Below are 18679 nucleotides of genomic sequence, written 5' to 3' on the forward strand. Positions count from 1 at the left end.
TACTTCCATACAAGCCCAAAAGCCGGGCTTGCCTTAGTTGCCTTACCGAAATTACGTAGCGATAAGATCAATAATCAATATAGATTATTTATAAACCGCGCGCCAAATGAACCCGTATTATTAAATTCAAGCCACAGCGCGCGGACCGCGGCGCCAGCGTGTTGCAAAGTTTTGCCGTGGCGCCTCCTCCGCGCGAAAGAAATCAGGCGTAGGATGAATATCTGCTGAGAAATTAGCTATCCTGCTCGCACTCGTCGGATTGCGGTTGCAAGCCGACGAGTGCGAGCTTGCTTTTTCGTCCCGCTCTAGGCGGTCTAAGCCTACAAACGCCATAGAACGATGTAATTATTTGTTGGTATGTATAGCAATTTTATAAGTGATTTAAGCCGAGCTTTTGGTGTGAAGTTAGCTGCATAAGTTCACACGGGCACGCGTTTACTTCAAGTGTATTATTATTTAGACGAGTCGAAAGTAACGAAAGGTCAATTTATTTAAGTGAATTTGAATTAAGTAGTGAATGTGGATTTGTTCGTTTGTTGTGACGTTTATAAGTGTTAACAATGGATGAAGTTGTTCCTTGTGACGGTATGAGATGCGTCCACGTATTACTCAACGAAATCAAGGTAAAATCGTTAAACTTTGTAGAAAAACGGGATATATATCATTTCCGCGTCAAAATCAACACCCGACTTGTGTATTCTCAGATAAGTCAGTCGCATTAAGAGAAAATTTTGTACGGCCGTTTACAAAACACAAGGATTGTTGGTTTACTTCAATTAAGGCGTAATTTTTTTTTTTTTTTTTTTTTATTATGCATGGGTTTACTCATGGCCACAGACTAGCCGAGGCGTAGACGTGGCCTACGATGGAGCGAGCTCGCCCAGAAGGTGCCTGTTCACTCTTGATTTGAAGGTTGCCGGGTTATAAGAGCACGGAAATATAGACGCCGGCAAGGAATTCCATTCCTTGGCAGTGCGCATAAGGAAAGTAGAAGCAAAGCGCTTAGTGCGAATTGGCGGAATATCTACCAAGTAAGGATGGAAACCGGCCGTGCGTCTAAAAGTCCGATGGTAGAATGGGGACGGTGGAATGAGCTCGTGTAGCTCTTGGGCACACTCCCCGAAGTGCAACCTGTAGAATACCGACAGGCTGGCGACTTTCCGCCGATGGGCCAAAGTCTGAAGCTTAGCCGTTAGCTTCTTGTCGCCAATCATCCTCCTGGCTCTGCGCTCCACTGAGTCCAAAGCGGCGAGTTGGTATTTAGCTGAGCCATCCCACAGGTGGCTGCAATACTCCATACACGACCGGACTTGAGCTTTGTAAAGTGTTAGAAGCTGTCCAGGTGTGAAGTATCGCTTCACCTTATTTAGGACGCCCAGCTTTCTGGCCGCAGTTTGTGCTTTAGACTCAATGAAGCTGCCGAAGCCGAGGACTGAACTCAGCTCCATGCCGAGGAGTTCCAGGCTGTCGGTAATAGGTACAGATGCACCCCGGAAAGAAGGAGTTAGGTCGAATGGACTCCGTTTAGCGGAAAATAGACACGCCTGCGTTTTGGAGGCATTGAACGTGACCAGATTGTCATCACCCCACTGGGAAACGAGACTAAGGGTCAAGTTCATTCGCTCAACCATGGCCTCTCTCTGTGAACGTATATCCTCCCTGCTGTCCCTTGCACTAGCCAAATATCTCTCAACAACCGTACTGTCATCTGCATAACCTACAATGCTGGGTTGCAGCATGTCGTTAATGTGGAGCAGGAAAAGGGTTGCGGAGAGAACAGACCCCTGAGGAACACCGGCGTCAATGGCCATGAGGTCCGAAGAGCAGCCATCAATAACTACTCTGATCGACCGTTCACTCAAGAAATCAGATAGCCAGCTACAAAAATCAGCAGGGATGCCGTAAGCAGGAAGCTTGCTAAGGAGACTTGCGTGCCAAACCCTGTCAAAGGCCTTCGAGATGTCCAGTGAAACAGCAAGCGCTTCACCGTTCCTCTCGATGGCCTCGCCGCAGCAGTGCGTGACATACGCTAAAAGATCCCCAGTAGACCGACCTCGGCGAAAGCCATATTGACGGTCACTGAGCAGATCATTTGCTTCGAGGTATGCCAGCAGTTTGCCGTTAAGTACCCTTTCCATGACTTTACAGAGCATGGAGGTAATGGCGATTGGTCGGTAATTGCAGGGATCAGCACGACTACCCTTCTTGGGTACTGGCTGCACGTTTGCAAGCTTCCAGGATTTCGGCACCGTTCTTGTTTGGAGAGAGAGGCGGTACAGGCGTGTCAGTACAGGAGACAACTCAGGCGCACACTGCTTTAGTACACGTGCAGGTATACCGTCCGGTCCATTGGCCTTATTCACGTCAAGATTCAGCAGAGCTCGGCGTAATTAGAGTGAAAGAGAAAGAAGCATGCAATTTGCAAATTTCAGTGTACGCGGTAAGCCCTCTGATCATCATCATCATCATCATCATATCAGCCAGAGGACGTCCACTGCTGGACATAGGCCTCCCCCAAAGAGTGCCACAATGACCGGTCTTGCGCCACCCGCATCCTGCGGACTCCCGCGACCTTCACCAGGTCATCAGTCCACCTTGTGGGCCCTCTGATATGTTTGTAAAATTCTATCTAGTAGTTATGGTAGTACCTAGTATGCTCTGTGCTGTGCGCTATGATAGCTCGCCGCGATACGCTAGCAAATTCATTTGAGTCCAAAAAGTGAGATTGGATTTTATTACGAAAACATGTCTTTCGGCTTGCCTTACTCCGAAACCCTAGGCACGCCACTGAATATTTATAAATGTTACATTTCAGGTAGCTGAGATTACATTTAATCTATGGTACCGTTTGTCTGAAGATGTCTACCGCAGAGACTATCAACCTCTAACTGACGCATTTAAACCACATATAGAGCGCCTTATTGAGGCTCTGGCGAGGCATTGTCAGTGCGAACCTGACCGCACACAGCTTTTGGATGAAGGGGATGATTTCTATGTAAGTACCAATATTGTTATCACTGAAGAGCATTAAAAACACAAGGGGCTTAAATGTATCATAATATTAATTATCTGTATTGTATGGAACATCATGAACATGGGTAACATCACGAAAGGTGACGAAACCCACAATAAAACGCGCGGGCACAATCCTCACTACCTAATCCTACTTCAGTTGCCACAAATGCGTCGCAAATGCCAGTCCAATACATTGCCTTATAAAGCCACGAGACACCTTGCATACATCCTTGGATAAATAGATGTCTTCTATTGTTTTTTTTTTTATTGAATCTGTCAACTTGATTATCTGGTAAGATCCGGCCTTTCTTGTTTCCAGGAGTTCAGAGTGAAGGTGATGGAGCTGATCAAAGATGTGGTGTTTATTGTGGGCTCGAGCTCTGTGTTCCGGCAGATGTTTGCCACGTTGCAGGCTGACTTGTCCTGGGAGCGCACTGAGGCTGCACTCTTTGTCATGCAAGCTGTTGCCAAAAATATTTTACCGTGAGTGTACACATTATGTACTAACAAGCTAAATGTATAAAAATTTTAATCCAGGCATGGTTTTTCATTGAAAAACTTTTTCTTTTACTGTGATAAAAAGTTAAGCATCATCTGGGTAGTAAAAAATATAAAAACGTATAGTTGCCACCTCACCGAAATCGGCAAGTTGTATGGACACTACAATCGAACACATAACACAACATAGTAAAATCACAAATCTTCCTGTAGTTGGGTAAAAATGTACATATTATATCTTTTAATGGTTTGAGTAGACATACCTTGCTTAATTAAAACTATCAATGCTTATTAGACAGTGTTGGGTTGGTTTTCACAACATTTTGCTAAGGATGGTGCTGATGTAAACTTAATTTTTGTCTTTTGGGTTTATAGGGACGAATATGAATATGTTCCAAAAGTGGTGGAAGCAATACTGTCCATGCCTGAAGGCGCTCACCCGGCAGTTCGGAAAACGTGCATTCTGCTCTTGGGAGAGCTGTGCGACTGGATCGAGCGGCATCCTACATGCCTGGAGCCTTGTCTGCAGACCTTAGTGACGGCGTTGCAGGAGCCCAAATTGGCTCCAGCGGCTGCTACTGCGTTACAAGTACGAAATTTTTAAATGTTAGATCTATAAATTTAGCTGATTGTATTTTGTATCAGAGTGCTTTAAAAACCGCTTTTATACTACATATTTAAATTGCTGACATTGCGTTACTACTTGTACTTTACCAGTAACATGTATGTATTGAGCAGGGTGAACTTTTGAGCCCATAATATAAAAAAAAAACATTTTCTCCGCGACAGAACATCTGCAAGGCGTGCAGCAAAGAGGCGGCCTCCCACGCCGTGACGTTGCTGCGCGCGACGCGGCACCTGGACAGCCTGGCGCTGCCGCCCGGCGCCGGCGCCTCGCTGGTGCGCGCGCTGGCCAGCGCCCTCGCCTCGCTGCCGCAGGACCAGGTAACATTAGTTATGAGGCCCTTAGGATAGGTTTATAGGTCTCATTAACTGTTACGGTTGCAATCGTGGCGATGCGCCGCGAGTTGGGCCGTAATATGATTCGTATGAGACCGCGACAACCTGAAGTGTGTACGTAGACTTTGAATACAAAACCAGTGAATGAATAAGCAAATGTAACTTCGAGTCGAAAAATAAGTAACTTGCTGGATGTCAGTCATTTCGTGAAATTGACGCTTGCAATAGTACCTAAAAATCAAAGTCTTCAATATATTTGCGTATATTTGAAGTTTCCTTGCTACATGTCTACATGCTTTAGAACTTACATTACAGTTCAAGGAACCTTTTCGCACAGTAGACATTCATTCATCTACAGCTGACGGTGGCGATGCGAGAAGCCGCCTCCATCCAACTCGGCGCGCTGAAGGAGATCCTGGCCGGCAGCGGCGGCGACGCGGACCCCTGCCCCACGCTGGACCTGCTGGCGGCGTTGTTCCGCGAGCTGTCGCCGCGCAAGGCAGACGCCTGCGTGCCCGCGCTCGGCGACGCCTGGCCCGTGCTGCACGACGTTTTGATCAAGTACTATCAAAGTCTCCGCCTTAAGTACCACTACCTATGTAGTTAGGGTCAGTTACACCAACTATGAAACTACCATAGAATAAAACGTTGCGAACGTCTTAGAGGCGATAGACGGTTCGGGGCAACCGACCCTCAGAGTATTAGCAACTCGCATTCCATATAAACCGTGTCTTGGAACGTCTCGGTTACGGTTGTCGGTCGTCTGTGGCAGGTACCAGGCGGACGGGCGCGTGATGGAGCGCGGCTGCCGCGCGCTGCGCTTCGCGCTGCGCTGCACCGCGCGCCGCGCCGCGCCGCTGCTCCCGCACCTGGCGCGCACCATGGCCGACATCTACGCGCAGCACCAGCACTCGTGCCTGCTCTACCTCGCCAGCATCCTCGTGGACGAGCTGGCGCACGAGCCGGAGTGCGTGTCGGATCTCATCGACCTGCTCAAGGCGCTCATGCCGCGCGCCTTCGACCTGCTGCAGCGGGAGAACGGCCTCAAGGATAATCCCGATACCGTCGACGATCTCTTCAGGCTGTGCATCAGGTGTGTTATTGAAGCGTGTGAGGATCGATGAGAATAAAAATTAAAAAAAGTTTATTCAGTGACATAAAGTAACATTTCAGTATCCATGCTGGTGCCTCTTTTTAACCGACTTCCAAATCCCAAAGGAGGAGGTTATCAATTCGGTTGTATGTTTTTTAACCGACTTCCAAATCCCAAAGGAGGAGGTTATCAATTCGGTTGTATGTTTTTTTTTTTTTTATTTTTTTATTTTTTTTTTATGTTTGTTACTCCATATCTCCGTCATTACTAGACCGATTTTGAAAATTATTTTTTTGATTGTATGTATATGCATACAGATTGGTCCCGTTTTTGTCAAAATCCAGTTCTGATGATGGGATCCATGAGGAATCGACGGAACTCCTCAAATCTTAAAGGCATACATATGGTGATTTTTGTGTTTTTATCAACAAATCAAGCATATACATTCAAAAACGTGACATTTGATGAAGTGGAACTGCTGATGATGATCAGAACGGAACTCTTCAACGACGCATAGTTCACCTTTGGCGATTTGTCCTCTTCGTTATGTTTGTTAAGCAAGTTAAGTTTTTAAGCGACAATTTTATCAAGCTTGAGTTCTGATGATGGGATCCATGAGAAATCGAGGGAACTCCTCAAATTTTAAAGGCACGCGTATAGAGATTTTTGTATTTTCATCAGAAAATCAAGCATTTTCATTAAAAACTGTCGCATTTGATGAAGTGGAACTGCTGATGATGATCAGAACGGAACTCTTCAACGACGCATAGTTCACGTTTGGCGATTTGTCCTCTTCGTTATGTTTGTTAAGCAAGTTTAGTTTTTAAGCCACATTTCTGTCAAGCTCGAGTTCTGATGATGGGATCCATAAGGAATCGAGGGAACTCCTCAAATCTTAAAGGCATACGTATAGAATTTTTTGTATTTTCATCATAAAATCAATCATTTACATTAAAAACTGTCTCATTTGATGAAGTGGAACTGCTGATGATGATCAGAACAGAACTCTTCAACGACGCATAGTACTTGTTTGGTGATTTCGAATTTCGATTTTGACTTGGACTGGGACCCGGACTCATACCCGGATCCGGTTCGGACCCAGACTCGGACTCGGACCCGGACTCGGAACCGGACTCGGACCCGGACTCGGACCCGGACTCGGACCCGGACCCGGACTTGGACCGGGACTCGGACCCGGACTCTGACTCAGAGACCCGGACCTTGACCCGGAAAACCACTATGATACCTAAACTAAATAAACCACTATGATTACCTACCATAAAATGTGGGTATGATGATGCCAAACCCCTCCCGCTCAAACTTCCGTACACCGCACCGCATGCGCCGTTAAGTGGGTTAGGTTAGGTTTGAACTGCGATCCTCACAGAACCGAACAAAAGTGGGTTAGGTTTGGTTAGAACTGCGAGTCTTACAGAAACGAAATGCTACTAGAAAAGTGGGTTTGATTAGGTTCGAACTGCGATCCTCACAGAACCGAACTGCTATCAGAGAAGTGGGTTAGGTTAGGCTAGATAACTACGACCCTTACGGAAACGAAATGCTACTAGAAAGTAGGTACTGGTTTTACCTCCTTTTCTACATAGTGCACCATCTACCATAATCTTTCACCGGGCCCCATAGAAGTCGGTTTTTTTTTCTTAAAAATTATTATTTTTATTTTTTTTATTTTTTTTTATTTTTTATGTTTGTTACTCCATATCTCCGTCATTACTGGACCGATTTTGAAAATTATTTTTTTGATTGTATGTATATGCATACAGATTGGTCCCGTTTTTGTCAAAATCCAGTTCTGATGATGGGATCCATGAGGAATCGACGGAACTCCTCAAATCTTAAAGGCATACATATGGTGATTTTTATGTTTTTATCAACAAATCAAGCATATACATTCAAAAACGTGACATTTGATGAAGTGGAACTGCTGATGATGATCAGAACGGAACTCTTCAACGACGCATAGTTCACCTTTGGCGATTTGTCCTCTTCGTTATGTTTGTTAAGCAAGTTTAGTTTTTAAGCCACAATTTTATCAAGGTTGAGTTCTGATGATGGGATCCATGAGAAATCGAGGGAACTCCTCAAATTTTAAAGGCATGCGTATAGAGATTTTTGTATTTTCATCAGAAAATCAAGCATTTTCATTAAAAACTGTCGCATTTGATGAAGTGGAACTGCTGATGATGATCAGAACGGAACTCTTCAACGACGCATAGTTCACGTTTAGCGATTTGTCCTCTTCGTTATGTTTGTTAAGCAAGTTTAGTTTTTAAGCCACATTTCTGTCAAGCTCGAGTTCTGATGATGGGATCCATAAGGAATCGAGGGAACTCCTCAAATCTTAAAGGCATACGTATAGAATTTTTTGTATTTTCATCATAAAATCAACCATTTACATTAAAAACTGTCGCATTTGATGAAGTGGAACTGCTGATGATGATCAGAACAGAACTCTTCAACGACGCATAGTACATGTTTGGTGATTTCGAATTTCGATTTTGACTTGGACTGGGACCCGGACTCATACCCGGATCCGGTTCGGACCCGGACTCGGACTCGGACCCGGACTCGGACCCGGACTCGGACCCGGACTCGGACCCGGACTCGGACCCGGACCCGGACTTGGACCGGGACTCGGACCCGGACTCTGACTCAGAGACCCGGATCTTGACCCGGAAAACCACTATGATACCTAAACTAAATAAACCACTATGATTACCTACCATAAAATGTGGGTATGATGATGCCAAACCCCTCCCGCTCAAACTCCCGTACACCGCACCGCATGCGCCGTTAAGTGGGTTAGGTTAGGTTCGAACTGCGATCCTCACAGAACCGAACTGCTATCAGAGAAGTGGGTTAGGTTAGGCTAGATAACTACGACCCTTACGGAAACGAAATGCTACTAGAAAGTAGGTACTGGTTTTACCTCCTTTTCTACATAGTGCACCATCTACCATAATCTTTCACCGGGCCCCATAGAAGTCGGTTTTTTTTTCTTAAAAATTATTAAGTATTCAAGATACCTGTTTTAAGAGACGAGCGCTCTTCCACAGAGGGTTAACAATTTTGAATCTTAATTAAGTGCATGACTTATAAGTAAATAATTAAAACTAAGTTTATACAAGGATACTCTCGCGTTTGTGTGTCCTCTTATCTTAGTCCTTGAGGGATAGGAGGGAACGAGAAAATTGTGACAAGTCTTTCGACACATCCTTGTGCAAATGGCTCGCGAATGGCGTACTAGTAGCGCAACCTAGATATGGAAGCACCTTATGGACTACCAACAACTGACTAGAATCACCACTTGGACATTCCACACTAAAGGTGAATTTACATTACGAAATTAGTGTCATGAAATTGGTTTCGTGACATTAGTTTTACCAACAGTTTCACGTGTAATTTAGTACTTTCATAATGCATGCATTAATTTCACGAATGCAAATCAGTTTCGTGCTCTGCGCGATTTTTTGGTGAAATTAGTGTCATGCAACTAATTTCGTAGTGTAAATGCGACGTGAAAACTTAGTGTCGTGAAAGTGTCTGCGCTTTGCGGACGTGTAGCTTCGATGCTGATGCGGCCATGGTCACTGCGATACTGTGAATTTCACGACACTAATTATTTCACAAAATTACTTCCGCATATATCGAAACTACTTTCGTGAAACTGATTTCAACATGCATGACACTAATTTCGTAATGTAAATCCCGCTTAAGAATAAAATTACGCAGTATGGCTCTAGAAAGCTGTCTATTGCCGACGAAATACTGAATTATGACGCCTTCGTATAATAACATATTATCGGCTGCAGCTGTTCTTCCTTAAACTGGAAATTCTGTTATTAGATTTCTATTATTAGTATTCTAAATTTCAATCCGTTTATTCGCCAGGTTCCTGCAACGCATCCCACTAGAGTTCCTCTCGTCGGGCGCGATGCCGGCGGTCGTGCAGTGCGGCACGCTGGCCACGGCTCTAGACCACCGCGAGGCCAACTGCTCCGTCATGAAGTTCCTGCTCGACCTGGTCTCCCGAGCCACCACTACTCGAGAGCAGAACAAGGAGATCAAAGGTAAGTGCGCCTGTTGGGTGATCCATGCATGACCCTTATTGTGTAACTGTTGTCAATCCAACACTATTAATTACATTGGGACTATTTTTGACGATGTACAACTTGAATAAGGGACCATGTGCGTTAGGTCTGCCACCTGGTGGCCTGTATCAGAAACAAACTATACATGATGGCAAAGCAGTGTTGCCTTCTAGTGCACGTAGTCTATGATATTTTAATACTAGATGTGTTATACACGTTCCAAAATTGAAGCACTCACCTCGTGTCATGTGTACGAGTTTGTCTCAGTCTGCCTGACGCAAGCGCGAAGTGTACACCGGTTAATACTTTTCCACAAATAACGTGTATTAAGCAACAAAATGCCGACCTGCGTTATGTTGAAATGCTCAAATTATCCGCGGAAGCGCAAAAAAATTGACGGCGTCACATATCATTCGTAAGTAAAAGCTGAAATAATCCGTTTTTCTTCGGTTTAATCTTGAAAGAAATAAAGCTGGCCGCCATTTTCGCCGGCTGACAGAAAGAGATAAGTTTATGTTCTTATCAGCGAGAATGACAAGGACGCACCAACTGCGTACATAGATTATCATAGCAGAGGCGTCATGGTAAGTTGCATTCATTGTTTGGTGCTTGTCGTACAAATAAGAGAAATAAATTTCAAGTTTAATAAAAGGTTTTGTTGTTATTGAATTTGCTTTTTTTAACTCGGTTTCGTGGAAAGGAATATAGTTTATTTACATAGATATATATTTTTACCGCTTTATTTACATTTGCGTATGAACTGTGCTAATACCAGTATATATCACTTGATCAAAGGGAAGGTGAATGTTATTAATATATAGTATTCACGAAATAGGTAGAATCCAGTACATATAAAATATAAAAATACGGGGTGAAATTTTAATCACCATACATACATAATCTGCGTACTGAACCAGCTAAATTTTTTTTGTTACAAAAGTAACAATGATATGTATAATATAATATCTTTTATTTACATAACTAAATGTGAAAACTTTTTACTTCGGTAGCGAGTACATTACTACATAGAACTGCACTAAAATAATTTGCCCCTTCTGTCAAACATTCTTTGATATTTTTTTTTCTTAATAAGTTTTACGGTTCGCGCCATCTCCACTATTTGCCGTCGTGTTATGGTGGTATCACTGATTTATCGAATTCACGCGCAAGTGACAAACACTAGCCGTCTCTTTTTTACTTAGGTATTATTTTAATTGTGCCGTCTCTTTTACGCATTTTGCGTATGAAGTTGTAAACAAATTGTAACTGATGCTGCCGTGACGTTGGCAGCATTGGTTGGCATCATTTTTTTCGCTTGATATGTTAGTGTATGGCAAATCTATATTAAAATTAGGGATGTACCGACTAGTCGCCGACTAGTCGGGAAAGCCGACTATCCGGCCACTTTTGTAGTCGGCGATTAGTCGGCGACTAGTCGGCAAAAATGGCCGATTAGTCGGCACCTTATTAGTGAAAGAAAAACAGAAAAAAGAAACCAACAGTCAATATTTACCATATATTTTATGTCTATTTTACCAAAATACCTATTCAGGGTGTGAAAACTTTTGTTCATATAATTGACCGTTTGATCGTTATCGTATGGTGGTAGGCTGGTGATTTCCTCTACAGGTCGATCTCAACTGATTCTCGTGTAATTTCATGGCGAAGTTCTATATACTTAAAGGATTGTATTATAATTCAGTTTTTGTTTTTTTTTAATGGAGGAACCATGGGGAACTATTAATGTTATTGCAAAATTTAGAGACTTATAAACAGGGCACGTTGCTCGTAAAGACGCTGACCACAGGGGATAGGTTCTTAACTGGCGACTACGTACGAGAAATAGAGCCTTGGAAATACCTCCTACAAGTTGTACCTACTGTCGGTCTGCTCAGGATCGCAAAATAAAAGAAAGACAGAAATATAACGAGGATTCTTGTGATAGGTCTTTGAACCTGTAGAGAACACCTTTTAGCCAAGCTAATATATGAATAGCGCAACCTAAAGAGCAAAACTATTGTTTTTCACCTGATATTATACGAAACTAATGATCTGGCCGACTAGCCGACTAGTCGGCCGACTAATCGGCCATTCGAGCGCCGATTAGTCGGCTAGTCGGCTAGTCGGCCAAATCAATAGTCGGTACATCACTAATTAAAATATCATAACACGTAGTACGTTTTCTTGTGCATTGTAGATTGTACTATCTGGTTGGGCTACATTGAAGGCATAAACTTGACATTCACACTTCGCACCAATAAACAGGGGGCTCCTGTACTGCCCCCTACAGTTTATGCACGCTCTCTTGTTTTTAGGGGCAATTCGTCGGGCCGGCTGAAAGTCACGACCCACGAAGGCTAGAAACACTCATAACGAAAAACCTAAAATAATGAATTATATTAACTCACATTTTATAGACGGGTCTAACGCGACTTTTATTCAATTACTTTGATTTACCGACCCGCCGCCGCGACCACGACCAGTGAAACCTGTGTCGAAACTTGGTAAATCAAGGTAATTGAATAAATTCGCGTTAGACCCGTCTATAAATGTGAGTTAATATGTGTTCAAAACGCGAAAGTTTAATAGTATTTTTCTCAAAAATGGACGGCAAAGTCGACTTTGCCGTCTAAAAAATTGGTCGCGAAGCGCGTAGTTTATGGTCAGACAAAAATTAAAAAGTTAAAAACATTGCAGTCTCGATTTTGGGACTGCAATGTTGCATACAAATTCCATTATTTGTCGAGTTCCAAACTTTTTAAAAGTTGAAATTATCATATCAAATGAAGGCACAGGCCCATTAAACAGCCAAACAGATGAATAGTACCGCGACTCTTTAGATGTCTCAAATAGGTTGGCGTATTTTTGGCAGAAAAATACACTTCTATTTTTTTATTAAAAAAATTAAAAGGCGGCAAGGGTTTTTTTCTGTCAAAATATATATGTAAGAACGTTGCTTTTGTAAAATATTTCTATGATATTTATATATCTTGCACCATTTTTGAGAAAAGCACTATATATGACTCGGCTGGAAGGCTACTTGCTGGCTTCGGATTCAATTAAACGGACTCCCAAGGTCGTCCGTTTAAAACGAATCCTCAGCCTGCTAGTAGCTACTTCCGAGCCTCGACAATAATGTACTATTTCTCAAAAATGGACGGCAAAGTCGACTTTGCCGTATAAAAAATAGGTCGCGAAGCGCGTAGTTTATGGTCAGTCAAAAATTAAGATGTATTTTGTATTGTGTCCAATTTAAAAATTAAGTTATAAGTGAAATATACTTGGTAGGTGTTTAAAACATTCAGAAGTGCATTGCACCTAGTAAATATGCCAAAAAAGAAGTAGTTATAAACATTTTCTCTTTCAAAATTAAAAAGTTAAAAACATTGCAGCCTCGATTTTGGGACTGCAGTGTTGCATACAAATTCCATTATTTGTCGAGTTCCAAACTTTTTAAAAGTTTTTTTTTTTTTTCTCTATTTTTAGAGCTTGTCACCGAGGTGAACATGTCGCTCCATAAAAAACCACAAATTAATATATTCTTACAACTAACTTATTCTACATACTAAAGCCTTTCGTACAAGCTGCAATAGCGCCATGGCGGCGTCCGACAGAGGAGCAGCCAGGACGCTATTGCAGACCCCAACATCAAACATATTATTATGGCTTGAAAAAGCCAGTTGTATCCGAGCAGCTTCATTCCGGACACATTCCATTATAACATGGTACACGTCTTCTAATACATCACATTCATCACAATTGGGTAGGTAAAGTTTTTTGAAGATAGGCAAATTATATTTTTTTCCGATAGTATTTATTATAGCGATCACGGAAATGCAGCTCTTTTATTTTTATTTCATTTTATTGATTAAATATAATTTTTTAAATGATCGATATGACGTTTGTGAGATGGAATGGCAGATCCAAGTAATTCTTTTGCACGTAGTAAATGGGACGGGATAGAAAAAAAACGATGTCAACTGTCAGTGTCACTTAGCTCTCATTCCCGAAAAATAACGGACAAGCCTCATGTTACCTTGCGAATTGCTATTAATGTTATCATTGAGATTTTCGACGACCTCAGCACGACCCACGGACTTCTGATTCCCCACGACATCTGCGCGTATTTGGACAAAGATTGAATTTACTTTCGATAACTTGGCACTGCATAATTATTGGACAACGTTTTCTTCCCCACCCCTACACGACGGCCCCTACGCTGACCCTTGGACAGAGTTTTGCAAGAAAAATAAGCGAGTTCATACGAGATTGCGAGCAGATTCTACAAATTTGAAATTATTATCATAACAGTGATAAGCACAATGCCGTTGAATTAGAGGAGCAATGGCCGTACAGGAGTACGTATCCGTGAAATACATAGGTACATAAAACTTTCTTCACTTGTGTTTTGATTTTTATTATTAAATTGCCATGAGCTGTTAAGTTCGTAAACAAGAAATCGGTCTAATTTTTTCTAACAATTTCAACCATCTGTTAGTTTTGTGTGGTTATCCTCATTTTATGAATGTTGTTCTTATTTTCAGGTGGATGTAAACATTCATTGGCGGTATTATACTGAGGGCTAATTAGAACCATTGAGCCATGACATACTTCCTTGCAGTGTTATTCGGCTAAGCCTCGAGCATCCTGTGAATCTGAAGGATATAATTATTTCCATAAAAAAGAGCAATCGAATTAGGACCAAGATATCCCGAGAATCTAAAGACATTTTATAAAAAATGCAATAAAATGAAAATGGGAGACTCTCTTATTTTAACAATGTTACAAGATCATGACAATGTTATGGTCTATACTTATTAAAATTTTAAAACCAACATGTCTTTATCTTTGACTTGAAAATGTACAAATGATTTGGGTTAAGTTTTATGAAATGCAACTTATGCTAAAAATCTATTATTATTATACTTGGTCAAGCAGATCTTGTCAGTAGAAAAAGGCGGCAAATTTGAAATATGTAGGCCCGAAGGGATATCGTCCCATAGAAAATTTGAATTCCGCGCCTTTTTTTACTGACAAGATTTGCTTGACCAGCTATATATGTCAAATTATCGTGAACTCGATGTTGCTTAAGGCGTATCCAGATTAGTAAATTTTTCGCCAATCTGATTAAATTGCCCGATCGAATCGGGACGTACGGACGCAAACGCCAATTTGGCTCGCCGAATTCAACCGGCGATAATGACCAATAAAATGAGGTGCGGACACAAGAACACCAATTTGTAAGGCTAGTATTTTCGTTATGGGGCATTTTTTCAATTTAAATGGGTCTAATATCACCATAAATCTAAAATTGGAGATTGACGCCAATTTCATTTCTGATCAAATCGACCGATTTGATCAATCCCGTCTGGATACCGCTTTAGCACCGCGAAAGGGCGCTGCGCGGTGCGCGCGGATTGACGCATGCGCGTACCGTATGCTTTGTATCTATGGTAATATAATTTTAAAAAATATGCAAATAAAAGGCGGCAAAGTTTATTCGTTGTGCAATACTCAATAAGTTACCGCTTGTTATTTTAATACTCGTAATAAACAAAATGAGTTCAAGTGACGAAAACGACCTGGAATAGACGGCACACCGCCTCATTTGAAAGCAGAAGCAAACTTAATAATGATTATAATGAATAACTAGCTTCCTGCTAAGTCCTGGGACAAATACAACAGGACTTACGACATGCTCATGCTGTGGAAGGACACAAGAAGGACAGCCAAAACGCAAGAAACACCTACTCTGAAAGTGGTTTTTAGCGTATTTCTGTGACCAAGTGAAAACTAAAAAGCCATCTACATTTAATATAAACTAAGAATATGCGTTGTTTTTTTAATTGTATTCGCGTCACTTTACCCCTATTAAATACGCTTTACTAAATTGAATTTGTTTTATTTCCTCACATAATTTGAGAATAGTGCTTACTATGTATACCTCAATGGAAGCAAAAATGTAGTATTTTTGCGAGTTGATACACTTGCTACTTGTGTATAGTGGCAAATGTATTAAACCCGCAATCAACACTAATCAATATGTAAACAGGCCCCAACGTGAAGCACATTTACCCTACAGACATACTTATCCATATTGACCATATTTGAACCTCTCAACTCTCTTCAAGGGCACGCCACACAGCGTGATTCTATATACTGTTGTAATGTTAATGCTTAAGGATAATAATTTGTGGATTTATAAAATAAAACGAAACGAAATTTACTGGATTTATATTATAAGTTTTCTTAAGTACAGTCGCCATCAGATATATTGGTGCAGCTAGGGTGCTCATAAATATCTGAACACGCCTCTATTATCAGGGCGTGCGTGTTCAGATATTGTGAACACCTTGCCGAGCCAATAACGACCTAGTTATAACACTATTACAATCTTAATCATTATGTATGTATAATACAACAATCACGTTTATATAGTCCTCACAAACGTATAAGTTACCATTTTGGCCAATATATCTTCAAAGCTTGGCACCGAATCGCTGTTAAAGACTTTGGTGTGCTCAAATACGCTGAATTTGGAAAGTAACGTCTGTACTTCCTACAAGACGGTACGACGCACTTTGAGTTCATCTCTGTAATTCGAACGTTTCCGGGATCGTCTCCATCTATTGTGTTGATACTGAGATCCAAAATGACTCGTGTAGCAGTCCAAGAGTCGTGGTGGAGGCGTTAATGAAAATGATCTCCAAGAAGCAGTGCCAAGTAGTCGAAAGCAATCGTTATCATTATCAAAATATCCGTGTTGATCGTGCTAGGGACGTTAAAAATACTTATTCTAGAAATCACACCGACATCCAATTACAAGAAAACACAAATGTTTCGTCCGACCATTATTTTCCAATTATTTGCAAGTTATTTTCCAAGAATGACACTGACAGTTGACATCGATTTTTTTTCTATCTCGGCCCATTTACTACGGCAAAGGAATTAATTACTCGAATCTGCCATTTCACCTCACAAACGTCATATCGATCATTTAAAAAATTATATTTAATCAATAAAATAATATAAAAATAAAAGAGCTGCATTTCCGTGATCGCTATAATGAATACTATTGGGAAAAAATATAATTTGCCTATCTTCAAAAAACTTTACCTACCCAATTAGGAGAAGGAACTTTCTTCATTAAATAACCGAATTTATTCAATGGGATATGTCCAGAACGTAGTCTCATCATCAATACAATGTCACGTCTATTAAGAAAACAATCAATCCACGGTGTCATTAAAGGATGAGGTTGGATCGTCTTGTACCAAATACCCTTCTCTGTTGATCTCTTATCAAAGTATTCTTTCCATAAAGTATAGGTTCTCTGTTTGGCTAAAATGATACAATCCGTATAAAAAGGCAAGGTATTACATTCTACTCCACCATGACAAGCCAGCCTGGCTATGGAATCCACTACTTCATTACCGGCTATACCTACATGAGATGGAATCCATTGCAGAATTATGGTCTTATCTTGCGATTGTAATTTATCAATGATATTTAAAATGGAATAGGCAACCGGGAGACATCGATTTTTCGTGGTACACCGAGCAATATGCTGCAGAGCACTTTTAGAATCGGACAGAATGACTATATGATTGCAATCTAGGGATTGAATGTAGGATAAGGCCTCAGCAATGGCAACCAACTCGGCGTGCGTTATTGACATATCATATTTTATATGTAATTTAACCGATACGTTCGATTGAGGGTCATAAATCGCAGCACCTAATGAGTTTTTTTCCTTAGAACCGTCGGTATATATGCAATAAAATCCAGAATAATTGGTACGTAAAAAAATTTTAACAAAAGTTCTTAGGGAAACTTTGTAATACTCGCGCTTAGATTTGTTAATAGAAGTAATGTTTAACTTAATAGATTTAGAAATATCTATATGATTTACCCATTGGTCCAAAGTAAACATTTCTAATACTTTACTGGAATACATAGTTGTTAACTTATACATATTATGAATGGTAAGAAGAAGAGGTTTTTTATTTCGCAAAGTGTCTCGAACTTGTAAGTCATTATTTAATCCATCTAAGAGTTTGATAGTTGTGTTATCTTCAAAAGATCTAGATTTTAGCCAAAACTTGGATGCCAAATAGATGCGACGAATGTACAACGGTTGTACACACAATTCGCATTCCATTGCGTGTATAGGAGTAGACTTAATAAAACCGCCGATAGTCCTCAATGACTGATTTTGAATTTTATCGAGTTTGTACAAATGAGAATCGCAACTATCGTCGTAAAGAAAAGACGCATAATCTATTCGACTACGAATCACAGCAAAGTATAATCTTCGGAGATGTTTTGGATGGACACCCCATCCCGGTCCAACTAAAACTTTTAAAACATTGGAATATTTCTGAATCTTTTGAGCTAATTCGTTAATATGTTTTTCCCACCTAAGAGATCGATCCAACCACATTCCTAGATACTTAACACACTCGACTAACTCTATTTTTTTATTATCATTAATTTTGATGCTTACAGGTTTTCTATTAATACCTTTTTTAAATACACATAACTTAGTTTTAGATGAAGATATTTCAAGACCGAGATTATTCAGACATTTGTTAAAAACATTAAGGGACTTTTGTAATACATCCTCGGCCTCCTCTATAGATTTCTTTGTAACATATAAAATATAATCATCTGCATACTGTGAAAAGTAAACACTTGTAATTGATTTTTGAATATGCAAAGTATAAACATTAAAAAGCAATGGCGAAGTAGGATCTCCCTGAGCCAACCCGCGACCAGTTGATCTTCTTAACATAGATGCATCAGTTTGTATTGTGAGGTATCTTTCCTTTAAGAAATTCCATAGATATCGACAAATATGATGTCCAACTCGTAGCCTGTCAAGTATTTCAATTAAAATGGGAACATTTACATTATTATATGCATTTTCAATATCTATGAAACACCCCAAAGTGATCATATTTTTTGAAAATCCGGTCTGAATCCGACTAACTAAGCTACTTAA

The 18679-nt window shown here is 40.8% G+C and overlaps 1 protein-coding gene and 1 long non-coding RNA gene across 2 annotated transcripts in view; both read left to right on the forward strand.

Annotated features, from left to right (window-relative positions):
• LOC134665479 (transportin-3) overlaps positions 1-18679 on the forward strand; it is a 32495-nt gene that overhangs the window by 2413 nt on the left and 11403 nt on the right. The window contains exons 3-9 of the mRNA XM_063522457.1: positions 2816-2995; positions 3335-3498; positions 3889-4102; positions 4303-4458; positions 4832-5034; positions 5246-5566; positions 9476-9654. Of these exons, the coding sequence (XP_063378527.1) occupies positions 2816-2995; positions 3335-3498; positions 3889-4102; positions 4303-4458; positions 4832-5034; positions 5246-5566; positions 9476-9654 (1417 nt within the window). The remainder of the gene's footprint in view (positions 1-2815; positions 2996-3334; positions 3499-3888; positions 4103-4302; positions 4459-4831; positions 5035-5245; positions 5567-9475; positions 9655-18679) is intronic.
• On the forward strand, positions 13252-16966 carry LOC134666172 (uncharacterized). Its single transcript, XR_010098462.1, has 2 exons — positions 13252-13438; positions 16807-16966. It is a non-coding gene; the product is annotated as an uncharacterized LOC134666172 (long non-coding RNA).

This window comes from Cydia fagiglandana, chromosome 1, assembly GCF_963556715.1.
Source record: "Cydia fagiglandana chromosome 1, ilCydFagi1.1, whole genome shotgun sequence".
In the NCBI taxonomy this organism is placed as follows: Eukaryota; Metazoa; Arthropoda; class Insecta; order Lepidoptera; family Tortricidae; genus Cydia; species Cydia fagiglandana.